Source organism: Canis aureus, chromosome 35 (genome assembly GCF_053574225.1).
Source record: "Canis aureus isolate CA01 chromosome 35, VMU_Caureus_v.1.0, whole genome shotgun sequence".
NCBI lineage: Eukaryota > Metazoa > Chordata > Mammalia > Carnivora > Canidae > Canis > Canis aureus.
Window position 1 is genome coordinate 1,466,925 of NC_135645.1, and position 12,676 is coordinate 1,479,600.

The following is a 12,676-nucleotide window of genomic DNA, read 5'->3' on the forward strand; positions in this document are numbered from 1 at the left end:
ACTGTAGTCTATTAAGTGTGCAGCATTAGATCTAAAAAAATATACATACCTTAGTTAAAAAATACTTTACTGCTAAAAATGCCCACCATCATCAGTGCTAACTTGCTTTCATGAGCTGTAATCTTTGCTGGTGGAGGGGTCTTGCCTCAATGTTGATGGCTCCTGACTGATCAAGATGGTAGTGTACTGACGGTTGGGTGGCTGTGGTAATTTCTTAAAATTGGAAAACATTGAAGTTTACGGCATCGATAGCATCTTCCTTTCACAAACAATTCCTCTGTAGCAGGTGATGCTATTTGATAGCATTTACCAACAGACTTTCAGAATTGGAGTCAATTCCCTCAAATCCTGCTGCTTTATCAACTAAGTTTATGTAATAGTCTAAATCCTCTGTTGTCATTTCAGCAGTTTTCACAGCATCCTCACCAAGAGTAGATTCCATCTTAAGAAACCACTTTCTTTGTCCATCCATAAGAATCAACCCCTGGGGGTGCCTGCAAGGCTCAGTCAGTGAAGCGTCTGCCTTTGGCTCAGGTCACGATCTTAGGCCTTTGGGATTGAGCCCTACCTTGGGCTCCCTGTTGAGCAGGAAGTGTGCTGCTCCCTCTGACCCTCCCCCTGCATGTGTGCTCTTCTCTCACTAATAAATAAATACATAAAATCTTTTAAAAATTAAAAAGAAAGCAACTCATCTGTTCCAGTATTATCATGGGATTGGAGCAATTCAGTCATGTCTTCATGCTCTACTTTTTAAAAAGATTGTATTTATTTGAGAGAGAGTAGGGGGTGTGTGTGTGTGCAGAAGCCTCTCAAGCAGACTCTGCACAGAGCCGGATATGGGGCTCCATCAATAGATCATGACCTGGGCTGAAACCAAGAGCTGGATGCTTAACCAACTGCACTGCACCACCCAGGTGCCCCCTTCAGGCTCGACTTCTAAATTCTAGTTCTCTTGCTATTTCCCCCACATCTCTAGTTAGTTCTTCCACTAAAGTCTTGTTTTTGTTCCTATTTTGACCTTCTCCCATGAATCACAAATATTCTTAATGGCATCTAGAATGGTGTTTCCAGAAGATTTCCAATTTACTTTGCCCAGATCCATCTGAAGAGTCTATCTATGGCTGCTACAGCCTTATGAGATGTATTTCTTAAATAATACAACTTGAAAGTTGAAATTTAAAAAATAAAAAATTAAAAAAAAAGAAAGTTGAAATTACTCCTTGATCCAATGGAGGTTATGCAGGCATGAAAACAACAATCTTGCTGGACATCTCCATCAGAGCTTTTAGGTAACCAGGTGTGTTATCACTGAGCAGTCTTATTTTAAAGGAATCTTTCTGAGCAGTAGGTCTCAAGAGTGAGCTTAAAATATTTATAGTAAACCATGTTGTAAACAGATGTGCTGTCACCCAGACTTTGTTGTTCCATTTACAGACACAGGAAGTAGATTTAGCATAATTCTTAAGGGGCCTAGGATTTTCAGAAGGTAAATGAGCACTGGCTTCAACTTAAGTCACCAGCTGCATTAGCCTCTAACAAGAGAGCCAGCCTATCCTTTGAAGCCAAGTATTTCTGACTTCTCTCCTTTTACCATGAAGGTCCTAGAGGGCATCTTCTGCCAATAGATGGCTGTTTCATCTGCATTGAAAGTCTGCTGCTGAGCATAGCCACCTTCATGAATTATCTGAGCTGGGTCTTCTGGATAACCTGCTGCGCCTTCTGTCACAGCACCTGCCGCTTCCCCTTGCACTTTCATGTTACAGAGATGACTTCTTTCCTTAAACCTCATAAACCAACCTCTGCTTGCTTCTAACTTTTCTTCTGCAGCTTCCTCACCTGTCAGCCTTCATAAAATTGCAGAGTTAGGGTCTTGCACTAGATTAGGCTTCGGCTTAAAGGAGTGGTGTTTCTGGTTTGATCTTCTATCCAGACCACTAAAGCTTTTGTTAAAGCAACAATAAGGCTATTTTCACCTTCTTGTCATTCATGGGTTCACTGGAGGAGCACTTTTCATTTCCTTCAAGAACTTTTCTTCTTTCTTCACGCTTGGCTATTTGGCACAAGCAGCCTAGCTTTCAGCCTATCTTGGGTTTTGACAAGCTTTCTTCACTAAGCTTAATCATTTGTAGCTTTTGATTTGAAGTGAGATATCTGACTCTTCCTTTCACTTGAACACTTAGAGGGTTAATTTCACTTGAACACACTGTGGTGTTACTGGCTTAATTTCAATATTGCTGTGTCTAGGGAATAGGGAGGCCCAAGGAGAGGGGAGACGGAGGAAAAGCCGCTGAGTATGACAGTCCGAACAGACATAATATTTATTAAGTTCACCATCCTACATGGGTACAGTTCATGGCACCCGAAGACAATTATAACAGGAACAAAGATCCCTGATCACAGATCACACTATAAGGAATAAAAAAGTTTGAAATACTGCAATTACCAAAATGTGACAGAAAGACGCGTGTGAATGAATGCTGTTGGAAACACAGCGCCAACATACTTGATACGGGGTTGCCACAAACCAATTTGTAAAAAAATGTATCTGTGAACTGAAGTGCAATAAAAGAAGGTATGCCTGTATGTGGCTTGTACCACTGGACAGGCTGTGCTGGTGTTTATACAAGAAAAATTAAGGATAACTATTAAGGGATTGGTCAAATTAAAAATAGGTACCCATATAGTGGGATCCTACTTAACCAAAGAAGAGTGATGTAGATGAGGAAAGAAGATGATCATATCCTGTACTTGAAAGTCCTTTCACATTTCCTTCTCCATCCCCATAATCAATCTGTCACCCAAGTTAATTTCCTAGATCATATTCATACTTATGTACATATCCCATCTGTCCTACCATTCTAATCTAAAGTACCATCAACGGTACAACGGCCTCCTATATATCCACATCAGCTCTGCTCCCATACTCACCCATCATCTTCACAGTGCTGCTACATCAAAGACTACAAACTGGATGATGAAACCCTTCAATGGATTACTATACATTTAGGGTAAAATTCAAAACCCAAACCTCTAGATCAGGTCTACTTCATGCCACGCTCTTCTTTGCTCTCTGGCTTCCAGCTACACTAGCTGCCTCACATGCTTCTACCATCATAATGATTATCACTGTGTGTTTACCATGCACTTAAGGGTTTATAAGCATTATTTCATTTAATCCTCTCAATAAGGTAAGTAGTCATGATACTACCATTTGACAGACGAGGAACTGAAGCTTAGAAGAATTCAGCAATCTGCCCAAGGTCCTACTACTAGTTAAGTGGCTGGACTAGTTAAGTGGATAGACTAGGATCTGAATCCAGCTCTGAGTCCTGAATTCATTCTGACTATTCCCCTAGATTTGCACTGTTCAACGACATTTCATTTATTTGGACATTACTGATGATGCTTTGCACATATTACTTAAATAGCAATGTTCAATCAGGTGTTTCTATGTAGCAAAAAATTACTCAGCTACTCAAGACAAGACTTACTTTTAATTTCTATAACCCACCCAGTATAAAAAAGTGAAATGCTACAGTATTTCTAGAATTATGACTGTGGAATTTGAACTCACTGGCAATTTTGTTAAAATATCAGAAATAGAATGTAAACAGGCTTTTAAAATAATATTTCTGGCATCAGTCAATGACTAGAGAGAGAAATTAAGGTCGGAAGGAGACTTCGGAATTATTGACTTAGCATTTTGTTTTATAAATAGCATTCTAAAGCCCAAATCATCTTGTCCAAGCTGTACAGCAAGCTAACAGCAATGCTGGAACCATAAACTTTCAGCTTAGTGTTTTCAGTTAGAGAATATTTCAATCAACTGGATAGACTGAGAATTGTACTAGTATCCTATGTTTCAAACAATAAGATGTAAAAAACAGGTAATATTAAAGAGGTTTTTTTTTTAAGAGTCTGTTTCTAATTAATACGCTATTGACTTTAAAGTTATCCTTCTATTTGCATTTGACTTATTTGCATTTAAAATTTAGAATAAAAAGAAATAAAGGAATACCTTTTTAGTCCATCTTTTTACTCCATTATATCCTTTGGTTACCAGCTGTCTGTGAAAAAAGCTGTTGAAGAAGTGAACCTAGAAGAGACATTAAATACAAGCACCCAGATTATATTAAGCTATCCCCAGATTTAACTTCAAAAAGAAAATGGAAATTTAAAATCCCTTGTATGTAAGGCAGACCAAAAGGTGAGGAAAAATTTCTTCTATAGAAAATGCATTACATGATTCACAAGATTCTGTCCCAAATTTTCTTAGAATAGCACTGTGGTCTATAGCCAGAACTGGAATGGGACAGTAAGGAAATAGATCACCTGAATTCAATCAAGTAGAGAAGCAACCTGACAAATCTCTCCAAATTAGGTGATAAAACTGAAAAAGGCTGAGAAAGAATAAGGTAACAGTACCTTGAACTCAAGGGGTATGGATTACAAAACTAACCTCCTCTGAAGGATGTGGATTTGCAGACTCTTTTTATATAAAAACTGTAATAAGGCCTTAACATGATCACTTCTAGCACTGAAAGAATTACCCAGTCACATGGAACTTCATGTCCTGGCTTCGAATTTCTGGCTTATAAATTACGATCAGCTCATCTGAAATAGTAAACATCTTGGGTCTTAAACTGTTCACTCAGTAACTCTGATCTTCTTGAGATGAAAAAACATTCCTAGTGCTGAGATTATCAGGGTGTGGTTACCAGATCAGCAGTTTCAGCATCACTTGGAAACTTGCTAAAATGCAAATTTTCAGGCCCCACCCCAGACCTCCTAATGCAGAAACTAAGGGTGGAGCCCTGGAGCCTGGTATGATAAACCTTCCAGAAGATCTGAATGCATATTTGTTTTTAGAGCTCTGCAGCTTTGGGGTGCCTAGGTGGCTCAGTAAGTTGACCTCTGCCTTCAGCTCAAATCATGATCCAAGAGTCCTGGAATCCAGCCCCAAGTTAAGGCTCTCTACTCAGTGGAGTCTGCTTCTCCCTCTCCCCACTGCTCATGCTCTCTCTCTCAAATGATATCTCTAATTAAAAAAAAAAAAAAACTGCAGCTTAAGATATCAATAAAAAGAGCTTGTAGTAGCTATTTCTAGAGCAGTGATTCTCAAACTTTGTGTGCATCAGAAACCTAAGGGCTGGGCAGCCCCAGTGGCTCAGCAGTTTAGCATCACCTTCAGCCCAGGCCTGATCCTGGGGTCCCGGGATCCAGTCCCACATCGGGCTCCCACGTCAGGCTCCCTGCATGGAGCCTGCTTCTCACTCTCCCTGTGTCTCTGCCTCTCTCTCTCTTTCTCTCTCTCATGAATAAATAAATAAAATCTTAAAAAAAAAAAAAAAAAGAATCCTGAGGGCTTGTTAAAACAGATTGCTAGCTTTTGATTCAGTATAGGTGGGCTAGAGTTCAAAATTTTGCATCTCTAGTAAATTTCTAGGTAACACTGATGCTGCTGGTCTGGGGACTACACTTTGAGGACCACTGCCTTAGTAAGTGTCCTTTTAATCCAGTTAAAGGTTCAGAATTAAATGTAGAAGTAATGAAGGTAAATTATACCCTTGAAATTAATACTTTTATGTTAAAAATCATGTGTGTTTAGGTTTAAACTTTCTGGTGATTAAGAGAATTTCACATAAGTGAGAAGTTATAAGACATTTTGTATATTCATAAAGTGTTGAAATCTCAGCTGCATTTTATTTACCTGTTTAAATGATTAGATTTATAAAAGTTTATAAAGTACTTGGAAAGGTTTTGTATGTTGAAATCAAAGGCTGCCCATCAGGCAATCTGGATACTCTGAAAAATTAACACATTAAATTAAAAAAATATTTTTAATAGTAAGTAAGCTCTTATGGGAATTGAGAGGCTAAGGGAGGGTTGGTTTGTATCTGAACACAGTATCAAAGATTAATCCACAAAAAAAGTGATATTTACTACATCTTTAAAGAGAATTAAGACTAAGTTAAATTTAAAAGCCTGACACAGGGCAGCCCCGGTGGCCCAGCGGTTTAGCGCCGCCTTCAGCCCAGGGTGTGATCCTGGAGACCCGGGATCGAGTCCCACGTCGGGCTCCCTGCATGGAGCCTGCTTCTCCCTCTGCCTGTGTCTCTGCCCCTCTCTCTCCCTCTGTGTCTCTCATGAATAAATAGATGGAATCTTAAAAAAAAAATAAAATAAAAAAATAAAAATAAATAAAAGCCTGACACAAGTAATACATCCCTTTTGTGCATCTCCCCACTATTAAAAAAGAGAAAACAAGCTCAAAATGGAATCTTAGTGGACTTACGCTTAGCCCATGTCACCAAACCCAAAATACCTAACCTAATTACAACTTCAGCCTCTCCCAGAAACATAGTCTTAATAGAATTACCTGATCAGACTAAAGAGATAATCTGCCCATCAGACCCCCCGTCTTCCCCTAAAGGAAGGTAACTTTGCTGCAATCTACTCTTTGCTAGTAACTTCTTGTCCTGCTCCCTTCTTCCGTACAAGTCTTGCACTTCATACAGCTCTTCAAAGCTCCATTTTACTTGTTAGTGAGATGCTGTCCAATTCATGAATCATTTTAATAAAGCCAGTAAGGTTTTTAAATATACTCAATTGACTTTTGTTTCATAAGACCATTTATTTAGAAAAATGGGGCGCCTGGCTAGCTCAGTCAGTGGAGCATACAACTCTTGATCTTGGGGTTGTGAGTTTGAGCCCCATGCTAGGTACAGAAATTACTTAATGCTGGCATCTGACGTTCTTATGCAGAAATATTTTGTAGAACTTCTGCCCAGCCCTAGCACCTGAACAAGACAAAATCGAACCCTTTTAAAAATCTAAGGAATACCAAATAATTACATAAAGTTAAAAAAAAAAAAAAACATTTCAATACACAAGGAAGGATTCCCTCTCCTGAAGAAGAGTAACTTTTCACTTACTTTGTCTGGGACTGCATCCATTATCAGCTCACCATACATATTAATGACCTATAAAAAGTCAACATAAAACCAGCTTACTACAATTCTGAACATCCCACACAGAGTGAACAACACTGACAACATTAACATTTGGATACTGGGGTTGGTGAATGAGTCACTTTACTAAAGGGTAAAGAATCCTACATTCCAAAAGATAACTGTGAGGCCAACCCAAAGGTTAATTATATTTTATTGTCCAACATCCTCCACAACTTTTCCACACCGAGAACCTACAATATACTAACCTGGTCATTCAACCAATTCTGACCATCCAGAGTTGCCAGATCATCCATATCCAGCATGTGCTTGTTGTAGAAGATGCGGAAGTTGCATTTTTGATGTCTGGCCCGATAGTTTGTTATTTCTCTATTGATAAATGGTTTTCTGAAAAAGATTTTGAAAGAAAAGAAACATGAGTTCCACTTCATTTATTGCTAAGTATCTTATTTTTTTAATTAAGAGTAAAGTCATATATGCCAACAATTTTATTTTCAAGAGCTTAACTTAAACGTCATTGACAAACCTATTAGAAAAGTCTTCGTTAAAGACATCTTTTAGTCTTCCAAGGACATCTTTTTCACTGAGTGGGACCAAACTGCCATACTTCTTCATAACCTCATCTAGGAATCCTTAAACAAAGGAAGAAAATTTACAATGGAAAAACCATTTTCAGAAAAAGTCATTCTCCCAATACTTAACCTATATATTATGCTACAAAGAAATCTTTTATTTTTTTATTTGTTTAAAATATTTTCATTTATTTATTCATGAGAGACACACAGAGAGAGAGAGAGAGAGAGAGGCAGAGACACAGGCAGAAGGAGAAGCAGGCTCCATGCAGGGAGCCCGACGCAGGACTCGATCCCGGGTCTCCAGGATCACACCCTGGGCTGCAGGCGGCGCCAAACAGCTGCGCCACCGGGGCTGTCCCAAAGAAATCTTTTAAAAGTTATGTCTTATAGAGGATAAAATAAATCAGGCCCTTACCATTCCAATCTAAAGAGAAGTTCCCTAAGGTATCATTTTACATTGGCTTTTTTTTTAAGACTTTATTTATTCAGGGAACCCTGGGTGGCGCAGCAGTTTAGTGCCTGCCTTTGGCCCAGGGTGCAATCCTGGAGACTCGGGATCAAATCCCACGTCAGGCTCCCGGTGCATGGAGCCTGCTTCTCCCTCTGCCTATGTCTCTGCGCCGCCCCCCCCCCCCCGCCTCTCTCTCTCTGTGACTATCATAAATAAATAAAAAATTAAAAAAAAAAGAACTTCCTTTAAAAAAAAAAGACTTTATTTATTCATCAGAGACACAGAGAGAGAGAGAGAGAGAGAGAGAGAGAGAGAGGCAGAGACACAGGCAGAGGGAGAAGCAGGCTCCATGCAGGGAGCCCAACGTGGGACTCGATCCAGGGACTACAGGATCACACCCTGGGCCGCCGAAGGCAGGCACCAAACTGCTGAGCCACCCAGGGGTCCCTTCACATTGGCTTTTTAAGCTACTGATGCACTGTTAGAGAAGGAATGGCTAGCTCAAATGAAAGACTGACATCTTTCAATAGCTTAACCTTGAATGAAAACAAATCTTACCTCCTGAAGAGTGCAATCTAAAGAGTTTAATCACTTGGTTAAATGTGTATCACATTTGGTAAGTGAAGGAGTTATCTTTTTAAAAATCATAATTGTTGAGATTGCTGTCACTGTATTATTTGTTAAATGTGTGTAAATTTCACATTTCATAGCAAGGGATAAATTCTAAGGTATTTCTAGTATCATATTATTTGGTGGATTATAGTTCTGATACTTAATAACCCCATCAGGTGAACTGAGTAACATCTGGTTAGGCACATTTTAAGAGGGGAAACAAAGGGTGTGACCTCTTGGCCAGAACATAGGATAGTCTTCAGGTGGCTTCCAAGAGGATCCACTGAAGAAACATACCTAAAAAGGTCCTAGGAAATAAAACCAATACAAAAGAAACGGAGGAAAGGCTGAGAGGCTCACAAAAGTGCTGACTTAGGGTACCGATGATGCTGAATGGGGAGAGCAACAACTTAGTTAACCATCAGTCTGACAAGTCTCCAGAATTCAGATGGGAAGAATGAAGAGTTAGCCACTTATTTTACCCGGCTCCCTTTCTAACTTCGAGAATGGCCTCTGGTACACATGGATACAAAATGGACAGAAAAGAGAACAAAGTGATTGTCCCGGGAACGGAGTGGTGTATTCTGCTGTTATTTTGAGGCGGGGGGGGGGGGGGGGGGGGGGGGGGCAGAAAAAGGGTGTGAAAAACCTATCTTCCTTCTGTTAGTCTCCCAATTTGAAAGACTTAAGAGCAAAGGTCAAGGGCAGCCCCAGTGGCACAGGGGTTTAGCGCCGCCTGCAGCCTATGGTGTGATCCTGGAGACCCGGGATGGACTTCCACGTCAGGCTCCCTGCATGGAGCCTGCTTCTCCCTCTGCCTGTGTCTCTGCCTCTCTCTCTCTGCATCTCTATGAATAAATAAAATCTTTAAAAAAAAAAAAAAAAAAAAAGAGCAAAGGTCAGGATATAGTGGACAGAAAGGGACCCTTGTTGTAGCTTGATAAGAGTAGGAATAAAAGATTTAGGGCTTCTAAACTAGAAACAGAGCATGTATTTGCCAAGAGTGTTTATAAGATACTGTAGTTCCCTAAGAACAGCCATGTGTCTACTGGGGAGAACTGAACAAAGATATGGAATCCCAACATCTGAGATACTGCGTTTGAGGAAATTTCATAGAAAATACTGCCACTAATAACAAAAGATTAAACTGTAGGCCCAGCAACCTTAACTGAGATTCCTCAAGTAAGAAAGCAGTCTCTATCAAAGGGATACGGACCCCAATTCTAAACCAGTAAAATGGAAAAGAGGTGTTAACAACAGTATTTTTATCTATGGATATTAGTGTTTGGGGATATTATTGTTTTCTTCCTCTTATCTGCATTTTTGTTTTCACCTTCAGATGACAAACATGGACTTCTAATGCAGTAGAAAGGCCCTACCTGGATCTTCAAGAACCCTTCACAGAGATACACATCTTCACTGGGACCAGAAGTAAAATGGCAGTCAAATAGTACGATCATAAACCAAGCATTAATACATCTCATTTCCCCCTTTTATCTACCCTGTGTTAGAATAGCATCCCTGTTTTCCAAATGGAGATAGGAAGCTTAGGGAGGTTAAGGAACTTTCCCAAGGACCCTTAACTAGAATATGGCAGAGTGAAGATTCTGATTGTGGTTATGTGGGTTTTTTTTTTTTTTTTTAAGATTTTATTTATTTATTCATGATAGAGAGAGAGAGAGAGGCGCAGAGACACAGGCAGAGAGGGAGAAGCAGGCTCCACGCCGGGAGCCCGACACGGGACTCGATCCTGGGACTCCAGGACCGCGCCCTGGGCCAAAGGCAGGCGCCAAACCACTGAGCCACCCAGGGATCCCCTGGTTATGTGGTTTTAACCACGGAAAGTGAACCATTAACTATTATGCTGTACTATATCCAAAGCAGGAAAGACGTATTAGCTTTTCTCTATAAAAGCAGCTTGTTCTTTATCTTTCCCTTTAACACCTATTGGCCAAGAAGTACCCAGAAAACTTCGTAAAATGAGAATTAAATCCATTATTCTTTACCCACTTGCATTCACCAAATAAGCCAAAAAGGAAAAATGCATCTGGAATACATAATTTCTCTTACTCTCAAAGTGCTAAAACTTCAATGTGACCAAGAACCAAAGGACAAAATGTTAGCGGGGGGGGGGGAACTAGAATTCAAATTAGAGTCCATCCTGCAAGTACAAAAGGTAATGATATTGCTCTTTTCTTCACTGGCTGATTGAAGCTTGGCCTTGGCCGCCATCATGAATGATACAGTAACTACTGGGACCAGAAAGTTCATAACCAATGGACTACTTCAGCTGAAACAAAATGGTCACTGATGTTCTTCATCCCAGAAAGGCAAGAGTACCTTAGACAGAAATTTGGTAAACACTAGCCAAAATGTACAAGACCACAACAGAGGTCATTTTGCATTTGAATTCACAACCCATTTTGCTGGTGGCAAGACAACTTTTGGTAAGATTTATGATGCCTTAGATTATGCAAAGAAAAGTGAACCCAAACAGACTTACAAGAAATGACCTATAGGAGAAGGAAAAAAACCACTCAAGCAGACAGCAAAAGGAACACAAGAACAGAATGAAGAAAGTCAGGGGGACTGCAAAAGCAAATGCTGGTGCTGGCAAAACGGAGTAAAGATTCTGCAGTGACTTTATCTGTGCTGACTGTGCAGATTTTTCATGAGAGGATTAATAAACTAAGAACTTAAAAACAAAACAAAAAACCCCCACAAAAGGTAATAATATGAAAAACAAAACCTAAAGTGTCATTTCAGAAGTTAAATTGTTCATGTTTGGGAACCCTGGATGGCTCAGTCGTAGACAGTCTGCCTTCGGCCCAGGGCATGATTCTGGAATCCCGGGATCGAGTCCCGCATCAGGTTCCCTGCATGGAGCCTGCTTCTCCCTCTGCCTGTGTCTCTGCCTCTCTCTCTCTCTCTGTGTCTCTCGTGAATAAATAAAATCTTTAAAAAATAAAAATAAAAAAAATTGTTCATGTTAAACCAACTGTATCGGACAGTTTTTTGTTGAGGCAAATGCCAGATCACATCCCACCATGAATGTGGAATGGGATTCACTGTGTTGTGCATACAAGAAATGTCCTATCAAAAACAAGGAAGGTGGGGGGTGCCTGGCTGGCTCAGTTGGTAGAGCTTGCAACTCTTCATCTTGAGGTTATAGGTTCAAGCCCCACATTGGGTGTAGCGAGAGATTACTTAAAAACAAAATCTTAAAGTAAAATAAAAAAGGCATGAAATATCTAAGACTAAACTTAAGGAACATGCAAACCTAAATGAAAAGCACAAAATTCTAGTAAAGGACATTGGTCAAAAATGCAGTAATTCTTTGTTTTCAGACCAGAAAACTCAGTATTGTAATGACTGCAATTTTCCCTAAATTAGCCTATAAATGTAATGCAATACCAATCAAAAGCCATTATTTTTGTTTATTTAATTGAAAAAACAAATCTTGGGGGGACCTGGGTGGCTCAATAGGTTAAAAGCACCTGCCTTCGGCTCAGGTCATGATCCCAGAGTCCTGGGATCAAGTCTCACATGGAGCTCCCTGCTTGGGGCGGGGGGGGGGGGGGGGGGGGGGGGGGGGATGCTTACCCTTCTCTTTCTGCCCCTCCTCCCTGCTTATGCTCCCTTCCTCTCTCTTGCTCTCAAAATAAGTAAATCTTTTTTAAAAATGTGAAAGGAGGGATCCCTGGGTGGCGCAGCGGTTTGGCGCCTGCCTTTGGCCCAGGGCACGATCCTGGAGACCCGGGATCGAATCCCATGTCAGGCTCCCGGTGCATGGAGCCTGCTTCTCCCTCTGCCTGTGTCTCTGCCTCTCTCTCTCTGTGTGACTATCATAAATAAATAAAAATTAAAAAAAAAAATGTGAAAGGATTTAAAAAAAATGAAAAAACAAATCTTGGGACCAAAATGTGAGAAATTCCTAGAAATTTTTGAAAAGGATCATTAGAAGAGATGAATAAGGGAGGACAAGAGAGAAGGAGAGCCTAGTCCCATCAAATTATAAACCTAACTACTGTAATTAAGGCAGACTAGTGGTAGCACAGAAATAGAAA

At 40.1% G+C, this 12,676-nt stretch overlaps 2 protein-coding genes across 17 annotated transcripts in view; one reads left to right on the forward strand and one right to left on the reverse strand.

Moving 5' to 3' along the window:
* The window catches only part of NCBP2 (nuclear cap binding protein subunit 2), a 32,241-nt gene extending 20,638 nt beyond the window's left edge, over positions 1-11,603 (forward strand). For 3 of the 8 annotated variants that reach the window (XR_013372296.1, XR_013372294.1, XR_013372295.1), the window contains 2 exons: positions 9,949-10,059; positions 10,824-11,603. Coding sequence is in view for 2 of the 8 variants with exons in the window: in XM_077883946.1 (XP_077740072.1) it covers positions 10,824-10,920 (97 nt within the window). In the remaining 6 variants the exon portion in view is untranslated. Of the gene's footprint in view, positions 1-9,948 lie in introns of all 8 variants that reach the window. The other 5 variants (XM_077883950.1, XM_077883947.1, XM_077883949.1 and 2 more) reach the window with 2 other exon arrangements.
* The window catches only part of SENP5 (SUMO specific peptidase 5), a 58,578-nt gene that overhangs the window by 13,088 nt on the left and 32,814 nt on the right, over positions 1-12,676 (reverse strand). For 7 of the 9 annotated variants that reach the window (XM_077883927.1, XM_077883931.1, XM_077883929.1 and 4 more), the window contains 4 exons: positions 7,498-7,603; positions 7,220-7,358; positions 6,936-6,983; positions 4,019-4,096 (listed from right to left, as the gene is read on the reverse strand). In XM_077883927.1, the coding sequence (XP_077740053.1) occupies positions 4,019-4,096; positions 6,936-6,983; positions 7,220-7,358; positions 7,498-7,603 (371 nt within the window). The other 2 variants (XR_013372292.1, XM_077883930.1) reach the window with 2 other exon arrangements.